At 45.9% G+C, this 15,951-nt stretch overlaps 1 protein-coding gene across 1 annotated transcript in view; it reads left to right on the top strand.

Annotated features, from left to right (window-relative positions):
- LOC135916587 (ATP-binding cassette sub-family C member 3-like) overlaps window positions 1–15,951 on the top strand; it is a 153,996-nt gene that overhangs the window by 61,648 nt on the left and 76,397 nt on the right. Inside the window, exons 10-12 of the mRNA XM_070533207.1 lie at window positions 8,734–9,017; window positions 9,642–9,668; window positions 14,598–14,924. Of these exons, the coding sequence (XP_070389308.1) occupies window positions 8,734–9,017; window positions 9,642–9,668; window positions 14,598–14,924 (638 nt within the window). The remainder of the gene's footprint in view (window positions 1–8,733; window positions 9,018–9,641; window positions 9,669–14,597; window positions 14,925–15,951) is intronic.

Genomic DNA, 15,951 nt, shown 5'->3' with positions numbered 1-15,951 from the left:
GCGACGCTGCAGGTAATAAGAAAAGCTCGCTGCTATACATTTGGAAATGAACTGCAGTGTCGTGAAGCATGCAGTTTTATACAACATTTACAAGACTGAAGTCTCCCGCTGCAATCCTTCAACATCATTTGAATGATGCATGTAGCAAAGAAACTAAATAGGGGAGGCCTGGACGTGACCTTTTTCAAGCCAGAAGTGCAGCTATGTCCGTGTGCTACATCTCTTTGCGCCTCCCAAGAGCTCGTCAGAGCAAATTGGCGCGAGCTTTGAACTTGCATAGCTATCAAGCCACGGGAAGTGTGCGCTGCTGACGCGAGTCAAAACGAAGCCTACGCCACTTCTGTAACAGTTTTAGTGAAGCAGACCCGCTCTTGTGTTTTTCTGCAGCACGTTGAAAAAACATGCGCTGTGTTTGCTTGAGCTGGTCTTCGCAGTCACATACCCGAAACACAACTTTCAAGCTTACACGCCACTCTCCAAAATCAGCTTGTATCGCGAACATTGTGCGGCCACAAAGACGCCGGAGCTCAAAAACCTTATCTAACTTTTGAGAGGCCGAGAGCAGCAGCGAACATTATGCAAAATAGAAGTGAGGCGTGAAGACAGGACACAAGAGTAGAGAAGTGGACAACACGAACGCCGACTATCAACTGAAGGGAGCACTGAGGCGAAAAAAGAAAGAAGACACAAAACTCATCTGCGCATGCTCAGGATTGTTAACACCACGTGTAAATCGGGTACACGTGCCGGTCTACGTGAGAGATAACTGTTAAGGCACTTAATTTCTTCCTTATGTAAAGTAATCAAAGGCTGACTCACGCACCCACTTCCACCATTATAGATATGCCATGCCTCTACCATAAGACGCGTATCTTCGTTCTTATGCCTGTACAATATCGCGCATTCATCTAACTATGGCGTGCAGTTACAATCTCGGCAATGTAGCGAAAGATTAGGAGGCAATCCACTGGTTAACGACCTTTCATGTTCCATTAGCCTCTGATTGATACACCGTCCCGTTTGCCCTACGTAGAACTGGCCACAGCTAAGGGGAATTTAATAAACCACACCCATACGACAGTCAGTAAAACTGTTGTTCTTATTGTGCTTCACTGGACAAATATCGGTTCGTTTTTTGCCTTTTACCCGCTCCTTTCTATTCTGTACGGCAGCGCATATCTTACCTAGCTTATTGGGAGCAGTGAAAGGAACATTAACATCATATCTACTAGCAACTTTTTTAAGCCTGTGCGACACGGAATTAATATACGGAATAGCCACTACTCTTTTTTTTGCTATTACTGCTTTCTATAATCACGTCCGTCCCTTTTGAAAAGAACTTCTTTAGGCGCTCAGCCACAGTGGCCACCACTACACTAGGATAACCTGCTTCTAATAGGCGCCGGATCTGCGCATTAAAACTGGCGCTCATTTTGTGCATGCAGGATCTGGTGAGGGAAACCTTAAGGCACGACATTGCAATTCCGTTTTTTACTAATTTGGAATGCTTGGATTGAAAGTTTAGCAACGGCTTCGAAGTCCTTGGCGAGTACTGCCAACAAACATGATTTTGTTCGATGATCAAGGCAATATCAAGAAACTGAATTACGCGTCGCTGAGGAAATTCCTTGGTAAACCTTATTCCTCCCCCATAAAGTTTAAATTGCTCACTTACTGAGGTATCAGCGGAATGGAATTCTTCCCTATTGCAGAAAATCAGGTAATCATCAACGTAACGAAATATCTTATAACGCTATCGCCTCAGGCTTTCTCTAAGCAGTTGTCAACCTTACTCAGGTAAATATTGCTAAGAGTAGGAGCAACATTTGAGCCAATACAAATGCCTGATTTCTGCAGACCAAAAACAAGACAGGGGCTGACAGATGGAATAGCACACTGTGGTATAAAGTTTGTAAACAGGGATGAAGTGCCTCAGACAGGCTGGCCAACGTTTCGATAGGAGGACCTATCTTCGTCAAAGGTGGCCTCGTCATCATCGGCGTGTTAGTTTTAAAGGGTTAGTGCAGTGACGTCACGTGCGGGTGTTGTCGCTGGCGGCTGGTTTTAAAGAGAGAGATTACAAGAGGAAACAAGCGCTGTCGTCCGACGTCTGTGAGCTTCATTCTCAAGACGAGGGGACAAGAGCGTGAGAGTGGGCGCGCGGGGAGAAAAGAAAAGAAATAGAAGCAGAAAAAAAGGGGGAAAAAAGAAAAAAAGGGGGGGGGGGAGCCAGGGTGGCACCAAGACAGACAAAAAAGGGGGGAGTGAAAGAAAAAGAAAGGGAAAAGTGCAATCTTTAAGAATTACGGGGGCTTGGGAGCGTGTTGGGGATGCGAAAGGTTAGGAGGTATTCAGGGGGAGTCGTTGGCGGCATGTTTTTGAGGCATTAAAACGGCCGGTCAAGCGGTCAGCGCGCGAGTAACACAAAAGACAAAAAAAAGAGAAAGGAGAAAACCCAGACACACACACACAAAAAAAAACATGAGTTGAAAGTGACTTGAGTAGCATAGTAGTAATACGTCGAGTAATATTGAAATAGTTAAGGTGGCGACGAGGAGTCTACGGTGTAATGTATGGGGTGACTGAAAGGCAGCGGCATGGTCTTTCAAGGGGCACTGCCCCACGCGCTTAACGTAGGTGTCGTTACGGCGGCATCCAGAGATGGCGATATTCTGGGTTGAGGCGCCGAAAAAGGCATATTGACTTCGGAATGTGTTGTCGAGGGGATTTCAAGAAAAAAAAGATAAAAAAGGGGGGGAGGGAAGGGAGAGGGGGAGGGGAGCCGAAACCGGTATAACAAACAGGAGGGTGACGCGCGCAGAAGAGGTCAAGTGTACATGGAAGAAGGGGATCGTACAGTTGGTATAGACGTAAAAACCTGAAAGAGTACATTGAATTGAGTAGTAGGCAGGAAAAAAGTTTTTCGAAATGGAAGAGTAGGTGAGCTTAAGAATTAAAGTTGGCTGATGACCTAATGTGTTTTGTGTATTGGTTGATGATATGAGAGTTTCAGATTTAAGTTACAGCTTTTAAAGATTCTAATTTGCCGTGTGCCAAATTAATTCCTGTCGGGTGTAGGCAATTAAACTTGTGTATGAGGTATGATTCGGTATACTTCCTTTCGCGAGGGGAACGGAAATTTGTTTGTAGTATATAGAGCCTTGCTTTGTCAAACATATGTCCATGTTCATTAAAGTGGCTGGCTACTGCTTTGAGTAAATTGTGTTTTGTGTCCGCGCGGTGACCATTGAGTCTTGTATTAATTTGTTGTCCAGTCTCACGTATGTATTGTTTGCTAGAAGCGGCGCATTCTAGACAGTAGACTGCGTTGCTTGATGTGCAGGTGAAAGCCGAAGTTACCTTGTGTGTGTAATTCGACGCTGTACTTTTTACTGTAGTAGTAGATTGAATGTGTTTGCATGTAGAGCACCTGGGGCGGCCACGGGGATTGGTTCCCGACTTCTTTTTCTGTAGTTTGGCGTGCACAAGAACATCTTTAAAATTAGTGTTGCGTCTGTAGGCAACTCTGGGAAGGTCGGGAAAAATCTTCTTAAGTTTCTGGTTGCTGGTGAGAATCGGGTAGTATTTACTTAGGATGTTATTCACGTTTGGGAGTGCGCTTGAGAATTTAATAGTAAGAAGAGGCGTTGTTGCTCTTGTGATCCTCGGGCGGGGCTTGAGGACCTCGGCTCGATCAAGTTTGGTTGCAGCGATGTAAGCTGTTCGAAGGTCACTGTTTGGGTGGTTCCTGTTTGATAGCGTTTCTTTAAGGTGATCGAGTCTATCTATGTAGTCTTGGTTTTCAACGCAAATGCGACGTAGTCGTGTGGCTTGGCCTTTAAAGATGCCTTGTTTGCAATGTCTGGGATGGTGGCTGGTATATTCTAGGTACTGTTGTTTGTCGAAAGGTTTCCTATACAGCGTTGTCTTTAGTTCCCCATTGTCAATGTATATTGTTGTGTCCAGAAAGTTTATGCGCTCAGTTGAGGATTCTGATGTGAATTTTATTGTTGGGTGAACAGAATTTAGAAAGGCTACATATTTATCTAGACTGTGTTGACCATGTCGCCAGATTATGAGTATGTCGTCTATGTATCGTAGGTATGTGTGGGGCTTGGTAGTGCAGCGCGATCAGAAAAAAGCCATCTCTCCACTCAGTCAACGTCGACTTCAAGTACATTGAAAGAATTTCTAGAAAAGCTCCCGTTGAAACAATGCATCTGTCAATAAAAGCCGACTCTTGCACTTGTTCTTTAATGCACTCATTTACGGAATTTAGCAACCCGTCATGCGGCAAGGAATAATACAGGTCTTCGATATTTATACTAAAAGCTGTACAATCACCAGGATTTTCTTCTCTAAAATATTGAACTAGTGCCTGAGAATTACGAAGGCAAAAGGGGTCGGAAAAAACTAGCGAAGCTAGGCAGTTCCTGCCACGTCCCTTTCTCTGATACTATAGCATGAAAAGGAGTTTCTTGTTTGTGGGTATTGGCCGAGAAAAGCAGTTCTAAGGTGAGGGATTTAGCTTTCTTGACATTACGGACAACCCTATCAAGATTATGCCTTGACAAGAGGTCAACCGCACCTTGCTTAACTACCGAAGGCTTGAGTTTTACTGGCTGCAAATTCTTTTCCATGGCTGAAATCGCTTTTTCTGAAAACATGTCATCTGGCATAATTACGAAATGACCTTCCTTGTCAGATACTACTGGTCTAAGTTTATGCTCCACAAGGTAATCAACTAACGGTCGGACAGGGTCAGGCTTCTTAAAATAAGAATTTGTTTGTTTAATGCTAGCAATGCAATCCGAAATACAGAATAGAATTTATTGATAGGAAAGACAGAGAGGTCGACCTGAGCTAGTGCGCTCTAGTCTGCTACTCTGCCCTGGGGAAGAGGGAAGGGGAGTGAAAGTATTAGGATGGATGATGATGATAAGAGAAGTGGTGAGTGCTTATGTACATGAGACAGTTGCCTCGCTAGAGCCGCTCGTCGAGCTTGGTGTCCTGGAGGAACTTCAACAACACTTTTGTTGCACAAACTGAAATTGCAGTGTCAGGCCATGGGCCGAGGATAGCTTCCTCCGACAGTAGTTGTCTGCCAACGCTGGCTAGGAAACTGTCTAACGTCCTTCGCTCCAGCTTATATGCTGGGCAGTCGCACAGTACGTGTTGCAGTGTTTCGGGCATCTGGCAGTGTACACAACCAGGGTTGTTCGATTGGCCGATGAGGTGTGCGTAGCGACGGGTGAAAGCAACGCCGAGCCTAATCCTGTGTAGCAATGATGTTTTGCTCCGTGTAAGCTTCGGGGGCAAACAGAATTTACCGTCTGGGTCAATCGTATGTAGACGTCTGTGAATATTATCAGAGTGGGCTCTGTAAGCCTTGGTAAGGTCCTGCATGAGTGCCTTGATCATGGAGTTGGTGTCAGGTCGGGAGTAGGCAACCCGTACTTCATCAGAGGAAGAGGAGGCCGATCTTGTTTCACTGTCAGCGAGTTCGTTACCAAAAACACCACAATGGCTAGGCATCCATTGAAAGGTAATCACGTGGCCACTTAACTCGGCACTGCGATAAAGTTCGACGATTTCCAGCACGAGCAGATAGTATGGTCCTTTCTTTAAAAAGTATTTTAGCGTCTGCAGCGCTGATTTGGCATCGCACAATATCGTCCATTTATGGGGTGTCTGCGTTCTCATAAAACGGACAGCCTCTCGTATTCCCGCAAGTTCTGCAGCCGTAGATGTCGATTTGTGGTCTAATCGAAATCGTTCAGTAATTCCAAGTAGTGGGATGACAAATGCGCCCGTTGTGGCAGATGGCGTGACCGAACCATCGGTATATAGTCCCACTATTATGATGTAAATATATGGGACATTGTGAGCTGCTTCAAGCCAATGGAGGAAACGTGAGATTTCTTCCTAATTCCGGGTATCTGAAGCCTCACTAGTGGTCTTGACACCGAAATACAGCGTGAGCGTTCGTCCTCCGGGACAAAACTGGTTATGCAGCGTGGTATGCTTAAAACGTCAACGGGTTTTATGTTAGGCCTAAAACAGTGCTTAGGACCTCAAGAAAGGGTTCTGCTATGGTTATCACTTACGATGGCGTCTCCATGAACCAGTACGTTATTTGACGGTGAATTATTAGAAAGGTGTTTCCTCTTACTTTGTTGTAGCTCCGGAAGTTTCATCCTCGATGGGAAGTCCGCATGTTGCACGGCAAAATTATTCCAATCGGCGTAGGGGCGGTTCTAATGGCGACCGTCTTCCAGGGCCGCGCAAGGGACCCTTAGACACTCCTGGTAGAACCTAACTTGGCGCCATGATTCACCGGAAAGAATAGCTCCAATCCTCCTTGCATGCCCAGTTGATGGTTGAAGAAAGCCGCACATCATTTGAACTTCCAATGGGATGACACGATTACGACTAAACCGCGACATGGTTCTGGCGTGGAACATACATATCGCAATTAGGGAAGCTAAGGAAGCAGGATTGTGCAGATAAGTAGTCTTCTTTATTTTTTCGCTTGAGTGGTCCCTTCAGTTGATAGTCGGCGTTCGTGTTGTCCACTTCTCTACTCTTGTGTCCTGTCTGCACGCCTCATTTCTATTTTGCATAATGAATCCTTACCAACTAGCTCAACTTTCTGTCGTTCCAGCAGCGAACCATTCAGACGCGTTGTTTCTATGGCAACGTTGACGCTTGGGCTAACTTTCCCAGTTTTCCTTTGCAAAAGAGAGCACGTGACTTCCGCCACACACTCTCCAACACGTCCGTGGTGGCCAGGGCCTCTCCTACGATTTCCTTCCTCCGTGGAATGATGGGAAGTGCATGAATTTTTTTAATCTTCCGGCTTGTGTATTCACACGTTCTTGAGGCTTTGTTTAGAACACTTATATGCCTTCATTGCCGTAAATATCCGAGTAATCTGTACTTTTCGAAACGCGGAAGGCGCTACGAACACGCATAATCGCTACTAACTAGAACGATTCATCCTGTCGAGGTGGCCAAATCGGAACACACCAGGCGTTTCAAGGCACTGATTGGCCCGCGATAAATCCGCAAGGACGTTTTATGTCGCCTGTCAATGCACGCCTCCATGGCGTAATGACCTCAATGTCGGGCTTCAGTGCTACAGGGGCTGTGTTCGAATCCTGTGGTCGAACAATTTTAATAATAATATTTGGAGTTTTACGTGCGAAAACCACTTTCTGATTATGAGGCACGCCGTAGTGGAGGACTCCGGAAATTTTGACCACCTGGGGTTCTTTAACGTGCACCTAAATCTAAGCACACGGTTGTTTTCGCATTTCGCCCCCATCGAAATGCGGCCGCCGTGGCCGGGATTCGATCCCGCAACCTCGTGCTCAGCAGCCCAACACCATAGCTACTGAGCAACGACGGCGGGTCTCGAACAATTTTGACAATGTTATTTCATAAAATATTGCGCAATACTTTGTTGATAATGACTAGTTTACGAAGTCCCAAACCACTTGAAGCCAGAAGAATGAAGTTTAGGCAAATCCTTGTACTTCCCATAATTCCCATGCTTGCTGAACCACCCCTATTGCAGCTCTCGTACACACTACCGCCAGAGTTCCCATCTAGTAAATATTGTATGAAACTAGGCCACGAAGGACCACAAAGACGGTATAATAGCGTGTGCCTTGGTGAAGAAGTACCGGCAACCGTAACCGACAGTGTCGACAATCATCCCCTCGGCAGAGAAGTTCAACAAAGAAAACTGCTCGGACAACGGGAGAAAACACGTTCGACAAGGAGCCTCTAAGGAGGTGAAAGAGCCCCTTACGAGTGGTTTCTCAGTGCTTGTGCCATCAACATTTACATCACCCGGCCAATTCTCGCCACAAAGGTGAAGCAGCCTTGTCCCACTCATCACAAATGTGGACCTCCAGCCACCCACTGGGTTTACAGAGCGTCATGTTTTCAATGTGACACCATAGAGAAATTATTACTACCAAATAACATCATTATCGGTCCTAACGGACACCGCTGATCTCGCATAGCTCGGATTGCTAGCTACAATGCAACAGAAGGTGCTCCCCATGGCGGTCCACGCCCTCACTCCATACATTTACTGATACTTTGTCAGAGTCAGGAAGCGAGGCTAGTAGATGACAGATGATTAATTACTTGTGGCCAAGAGCGTCAAGGCAGCATATCATCGCGGCCTCGGTACTAGCATCTTCTGCACTATGGTGTGTTGGAAAACAATAAATTGTTCACTCTGTGTAATCTACTTAAAAAGAAAAAAAAACACTTGCTCCTGAAGATTTTACAATGGCAATGCGAAGCAGTGCATCCATGCGTTGTCTCGAAGAGCAGTAATCTTAAATATGCAGCGGAGAATCGAAACGGTACCGCAGACCCCACGTCGTGCATGAGGCATGCAAAAAATGTTATGTATGAAAGGATAAAAAACTATGAAATGCTATTTTACAATGTTTCAAGAATTTGCAGTAGTTCAGAATGCCTACATTTCAAATATCACTCGATTTATAGGCTGGAGATCAAGAAGCACAGAAAATCTCACTATTTTTATTCTATAAAGCTTCTGTCTTAGAGCAGTCACAGAAAGTATCTTTTCTTGTGAAGAACATTTGTGTACTTTCTTTAAATTTGCAGCTGTGTTTTAGAGCGCACCGTGGACCGCAGCTTGCACTGACCACCAAACTTCCTTGAATTCTCGACACCAACTTTTCGCAGTGGGCTTCCGCTTGGCTGGTGGTGCGCTCCTGGCGGCCACAGCGCGCAAACTGTCCCACTCGCTTCACCGCGCCATGCTAGCTGGCGTACTGCGGAGCCCCGTATCTTTCTTCGATGTTTGCCCCCGGGGACGCCTGCTCAACCGTTTCACGAGCGACCTGGACTACGTGGATGCCGAGTGCTTCGTTTGCGGCAAGCAGTCCGTGCAGGGAGCGCTCCTCACTGCCGCCAAGGTGGCTGTTGTGGCCACGCAGGCGCCACTCGTGGTGGCCGTCACGTTGGTTGTGGGCGTGCTCGCAGCTTATGGAATTGTGAGTTATGCCTTGTTATCTCACTGTGACTCTCTCTACCTGTGTAGGCAACTACTGCTCACGGCTTCGTCAAACAGGTGCCGCCTTATCCGACTGAAAATGCCAAATGTTTTCCTCTATTCCAAACAAATATAGCATACTAAGAGCACGTGAACAGTATGTCATATAGTGCGAGGTGGCCTCAAGTTTCGATAGAGTGGCGCCATCTAAAAGATGGCACTGAAAAAATTCTCACATGACTACAATTACTCCAAGGGTGGCACCTTTTCTTGATATGGGAGATTTAGTGATACGAATAAGCATGCCAGCTTTTATGGGCTTAGCGGTAGTTGTCTGACAGGAGCTGCGAGTTATGCTGTCCTTAAGGAGAAGCGAGTCGGGCAAGCCGCAGATCGATATGCCACCTTAGGAAGCACCTCTTGTAGAACCTCCGCCCAGAAACAGAACTAATTAGGCGCACAGCTTGTTGGATTAGGGACCGGACCCAGTCAGTTTTCCGCAGATTCTTTGAAACCCGAATACACTATGGATGTGGATGCAACCATACCTGAAACGTTTATTACATCGTGTATGCCGCGAGGTGATAGCTGCATATAGTGTCTCGTGCTTCGTGTCTCTCGAATTGTCGAGAGGGACACAACGCGCCGCGCTCGCTTTTTCCGGAATATTCCCTTACATTCCACGTCTTGATAAATGGGTTTACTGAGCGTCATGTTTTCTATATGACACTGTGGATCCATTATTACTGCGACATAACATCATCGCGAATCATAATGACCCCCGCTGACCTCGCATAGCTCGGGTTGCGAAGCACACTGCAAGAGAACGTGCTTCCCGTGGCGCTTCACGCCTGCACTGCGATCGCATTGTGAAATACCTAGCTGAGCAAATAAATGTTTCGAGATGGCATTCCACGGCGGCACCACCATGGTGAACCCAGACTAAGCTATCATAACCAGAAAACACTTCTACCAAACGTTACATGCAGCTAAATGCATCTGGAGCACATGTTCTCTCTAGGAGAGACAATGTGCTCCAGATTTGAGACCAATTAGAGGCGTGCGAGTGTCCAAGAAGTGAATACTAAGGACACTCCTTCCTTCATGATCCACAAAAATGATGATCCTTAAGACAATGTTTACTGCATCTGTGTCTTACTTCATCTCTATGATCTATCTCAGCAGTTCCTTGCAACAGTGTGGAAGCTACGTGAATTCTTAACTAATAGGAAGGCCGAATTCCCTTCGAGATGTATTCATCAGCGCAGCGTCCTCAATATAGTGTCAGCTTGCGATCCTGTTAGTACATGCTCGACATTTCGCAGTTGATGAAAAAAAAACGTTTTGATGTTATAACCATAAGCTTCGTTTGCATGAATGCGCCAGGGGGGCTTCATTTCAGCGGTACGCTTTTCCTGCAGCTTCCTTCCAGCCCCCTTATTAAGCCGTAAGGTTCACCGCCTTCATCCTTACAGCTTAACCTGTTACGGCTGTTCACCTGAGGAACAGCGTTTGCTCGCTACCGTCATGAAATGACATGCTAGAGCGCGGTAATAAATGAATAACGCAGTGAAGAATTAGGCCATTCTAGCGTTCCGCGTCGTCAACGCATCACCAGTGTTAAACGTATGGCGCGATTTGCTCATTAGAAATGAAACTAGTCTTACGCCTAAGCGCCTTTTCTTTAGTCCTAGAAGCGGCAACACAAACATCCGATCTCAATAAATACGGAAAAACATAACTAATGATTTTACCTCAGCTTGAGATGAGACTTAGCCGTGATGAAATTTGCCAATTGTTACTTTCTGACAGGGAGGAGAGCCAGTAACTAGCGCGAATTGAGATCGAAGCAGGCAGTCGGCGCTGTAAGAGCCACTGTCATGTTGCTATAGTCGTTCACCGTTAGGGTGGCTATATGGTTTTTGGCGATAGCCACAGTAACACTCGGTATACGACAGGCATGCACAAAGGCCATAACACGTCACTTATCGCTATACCGTATCATGTAGTGAGTCAAAATAAAACTCTGTAGTGCAACTAATAATCAGCCAGTTACGCCCGGATATATATAACGATGTGCAAGTATATTGCCTTTCTACGCCTCGTGCGTTCGGCAGTGCTGTAGCGTACTTCCGAGTTGTTAAATAGTTTTGTATAAGCTGAAATTCAGGGAATCTCAAGTGAGGTGGCTAGCTGCAAATGCTGCAGATGGTTCTATAATTTTTGCATACGCACAAATCACTTAACCAGACCCCATGTCCGTAACCCACTTGCCCTAGCAGTGTCCACCGTTGTTAGCACGATAGCATTAAGGGCACCGTGCCAAAGAAAATCCAGTGTTAGCGTCCCGCGTTGACCGTTGTTTCGGCAAAAATCATTCCGAAACATGCAAACCCAACCACACATACCGGACCACGTAGACCATCCCTGCAATGCAGTTTTCTTTCAAATAAAATGAGTTTATGATTATTACACATTGTGTCTTAATTACAGCATGTAAGATATACAGAAGAGAGTCCCAAAGTACGATATTGCAATGGGAAACTGTTTAAACTGGGACCCTACTGCAGCAAAAATAATTGAATTTCTTAATGAGAAATGCGTCAGAGAAATCGCAAACTACGACTTGCACACAACCGACCTACATGAGAGCGTCAGATTGTAATTTGAATGCATGAAAAAAACGTAATTCTATTACGCTGAAACTCAAGCACAAACCCCTTTTCCAGCATTTCTATCATGCCTAGACCAACCACGGCGTCCGAGATTGGAGCATGCCGGGGCGCCCAAATTTCTGAGGCTACAAAGCGGCGCGCCTGGTTCCTTGCAACACCTCCAGATGGCGCTCACTTCCACCGAATTGACATTGTGTCGCTAGCTAACATGTAAATTGATACGCAACGACTAATTATTATTTGGTGTCACGAAGGCGAGAATTTAGGTCTGAAATTTAGCTTTAAAAATCAGGTGTTATGGTATTCAATGTAAAAAAGCGATCAGACAGTGTCAATTGAGGGCCAGAAAGTGCCACAGGTAAAAGAATATAAATACGTCGGTATATGGATATCGGTATATGGTATATGGAAGGCGATATATATCTGGACACACAGGGAAAAACAATAAGAGTTAAGGGGAAGTGAAAGCAGCCGTAATGAAGCACATAGCGCTATGGGGATGCAAGAGGTACGAGGTGCTCCAGGGTACGCGGAAATGTGTAATGGTTCCACGACTTACCTTTGGAAGTGCGGTTGTTTCCTCGTAATCAGGAGTACAATCAGGACTCGATGACAACCAAAGGTCAGTTGGATGCCTCGCATTGGGCCCTCACGGGAATACTACACATCAAGCTGTGCAGAGTGATATGGCCTGGGCTAGCTTTGAATTGAGACAGTAAAATTGATTCTCAGGAGCAAAAAAGGAATACGGGTGAAAGTAAAGAGACTGGGAAAGTTTTCAGGTATTTGTACAGGAAAAAGATTCAGTCACTGTGGAGGACCACCAAGTATACCATACCAGCAAATATGCGACCTGTATGGCAACCAACATGGCAACAAAGAACATAAAGCGGAAAGTCAGAGAGGTTCAGATAATCTCATGGGTGGCGACAATGGGAAAGAAACCCGCTTTGAGTAACTATATATACTTCAGAGGAAAAAAACCAAATAAGGAAAGAAACACTTTATTATAACTCAAAGATAAGCTCGTTAATTTTGGAAGCGAGATCAGGATGCCTTGGAACACGCATCTATAAAACCAGATATAGGAAGGAAGAAGAAGCGTGTGCTTGTTACGGTAAAGCTAGCGAAACGATGGATCATGTTTTATTATAAGGGTAATATATCTGCCCAGCTGTCGATTTAGGCATCTATGGCCTACTTGAAGCCATTGGGTTTAGCAACAGCAGGGGAATAGTAAACATGTTCGCACTAGAGATTAGTAAGCGGTGATTAGAAAATTCGGGAAACGACAAAGAACCGAGGCGTGCAAAAGAAAGTTCACAATAGGGGCTCAGAAATTTTTGGTTTGGGAATTCATTGTGGTTCTTTTCCTTCCCTTCTTTTCTTCTTTACCATAGGTAGGACATTAAGCAATACAATAATAAGAGTTTGGTGGCGCAACCCACCACGCTGTTCCAAAGGATACACTTTTAGCATCCATCCAACAATTTACAGCACACGCAAAATGTTGCGTTTCAACCAGAAAGCTCGCTTTCGTGCTCGCTTTCGTTCTCCGCCACCGTTTTCTGGTTAGCATTACGGTTACATGAGCTGCAGTTGCAAAGAAGCGTGACAAGCAGTCATGGATGTTTTAATGCTCTGGTGTTTCACTCTTACAGCGTAGGTTAAGCGTTCTACAAATGTTTACTGGGATCAGCGCTGGTCCCCTTCAACTTGTTTAGCGCCTCCTTGTGACGAAGAACCAGTGTTTGTGGAACGATGAGGCTGCCATCTTCAAAGTTATTTCGTTGTCCTTATTCTCGCACACCATTACTGACAAATAACCCGCCGTGGTTGACCGGTGCCTTTGGTATTCCGCTGCTAGCATGAGGTCGTGGAATCAAATCCCGGCCATGGAGGCCGCATTTCGATGGGAGCGAAACGAAAAAAAGAAAAAAAATACCCGTGCACTTCACATTAAGTGGACGTTAAAGAATTCCAGGTGGTCAAAATTATACCGCAGTGCCCCATTACGGCCTGCCTCATGATCACATCGTGGTTTTAGCACATACAACCCCATAGTTTATTTTTTTTAATTCATGACAAATGCTCAAGTGAAGCGCGGCATCAGCTAGGCAATGCTTCTACAACTCTAACTTGACGGTGCGTCATTGGCTTCCTCGTCCTTCGCTCGTTGTGTGCACTTTCCTCATTATCAAAGGGAGTTGTTAATGCAAAAGCATCCCATGTCCCATTAAGGTAAAATCCAAAAATGAACGAAAAATAGCCGACGAGTAAAAACAAGCCATGGAATGCTTCTATTGACGTCAAATTTCTCAGCGGGGCTCCTGTGAACAATGTAATCCGATTGCACCAACAAGAAAATTCGATCATGGTGGGAATCGCACCCGGATCTCCGGGCTACGAGACGAACGCGCTTCCCCAACGCCATGGCAATGCCGCGGTTCTGATTGTCTAAAGGTGTGCCTAGTGCGGGCGTGAATGCACAAGTCACGCCACAGGCTCACTGAGCGTGTGGCCGAGTGCGCGCGCCATTGGTCACGTGACGACGCAGCCAATGCGGTGGAGGTGGCGCCGCGACATTAGTCAATAAAATGAGCCTATAAAATATGGCGTTATTGTTTAGTTGAACGGCTTGAATCGGAACTTTGAATTATGAACTCCTCACGGGCAAGCGAGCGCGTCAAAGCGCTTGGTGCGTTTTGATTTGGCCGTGCCGAGCCGCATTTAGACGCAGGCGAGAGCTTGCGTGGACAAGGAAAGCGCAAAAAAAACAAACATTTCGTCAAATTGCCTATAATGCTTTCGCATTTCTACATGTTAGCAGTCTTGTCTGCCGAATTTCCTTCAGCGAAATAATTATCTTTTTCTGACAGAACCTGGCCGTCCGAGCATCCCATACTTGTCGCTTTTTCGAAAGCGTGGCCACGTCCAGGCAATTCCAGCACATGACCGAGACGCTGGACGCCTTGAGCAGCGTGCGTGCTTACGGAGTTGTAGAGCGCTTCCGGTGTCACTTCTACCGGCTCACGGACGCCGTCGTCCGCGGTTACTCGGCCTACTGCGGCTGCTACAGCTTTACACGCACGCTTTCGTCTACCGGAGCGTTCGTGGTTCTCCTGGCCGCGTTGCTACTCAGCATCACAGGCTCGGCTCCGCCAGATCCGAGCAGCGTTGGTCTCACACTGAGCGCTGCATCTTCGGTGAGTTGCTCGGCTTGCAGTGAATTGTTGAGCTACGTGGTACAGTGATTACCATGTGTTACTTTGGATATCAGGTGGCAATAAGCGTGACGCAACTTTTCTTCAATCTGTGGGGAAGTTTTTTTTTTTGTTACTTACAACGCACAGCGCCAGCAGGCAATGAAGCCAGAAAAAGCGTAGGACATGTGGGAAATCTGGACATGGACATCTTTATAGTTGAACATAAGAAATGATAATGAAAAATCCCACCGACGATTACGATACTCCCTAATTCGAAATTTGAGCGCAGCTCTATAGACCCTTTTATCCGCTTTGCAGCAGCAGTGTTTTCATTAACTCAGAAAACATGCGGTCATTTTTTACAGCCACGTGAGCCGACGAAGAATAAGTATTTTCTCCCATATTTGACTATAGGAATCTGTCCTTGAGGTGTTCAAATATAATGCACGTGCCCAATGCGGTCAGTTCATGTATATGGCTTTCTTACTATGTTTAGCAGTAAAATTGATTTTTGGAAGATGGAAAATAAACTTTCATTTCATAATGACGCATTCAAGCCATCGCTACATTCCTTCGTCGACATTACATCGTCGTCTTGCCATTGGCGTCATCACCTTATTATCACAGGGTCACCGTCATGCTGTCTGATCATGCTATTGGCGTCATGTAGTTGCCGTAATGCCACCGTCATCATTGTGCCGCCTTCGTCATTAAAGGTGCGTCATTATCTTCCTCAAAACGTTGCCTTCATGACGTTGTCGTCATACCATCACCATCTTGCCAGCATCGGCCTCACATTGTCGTCACTCCAGCATCTTACCATTGTAGTCACTCCATTATCGTTGTCCCATAGTCCTCACGCCATCTTCATTCCATCGTCGTCACGGAGTTATCACACCATAGTCGTCATTCTACAATCATAACACCAGCATTGGTTACCCATTTATGGCACCCTGTCGTCGTCACAGCATGTCAACATACCGTCTTTGCACCTGAGTCATTCTATGCTGATAACGCTGTCATCAGC

This window comes from Dermacentor albipictus, chromosome 2 (assembly GCF_038994185.2).
Source record: "Dermacentor albipictus isolate Rhodes 1998 colony chromosome 2, USDA_Dalb.pri_finalv2, whole genome shotgun sequence".
NCBI lineage: Eukaryota > Metazoa > Arthropoda > Arachnida > Ixodida > Ixodidae > Dermacentor > Dermacentor albipictus.
The sequence above is the reverse complement of the archived record's forward strand: the minus strand, read 5'-3'. Positions and strand labels throughout refer to the sequence as shown.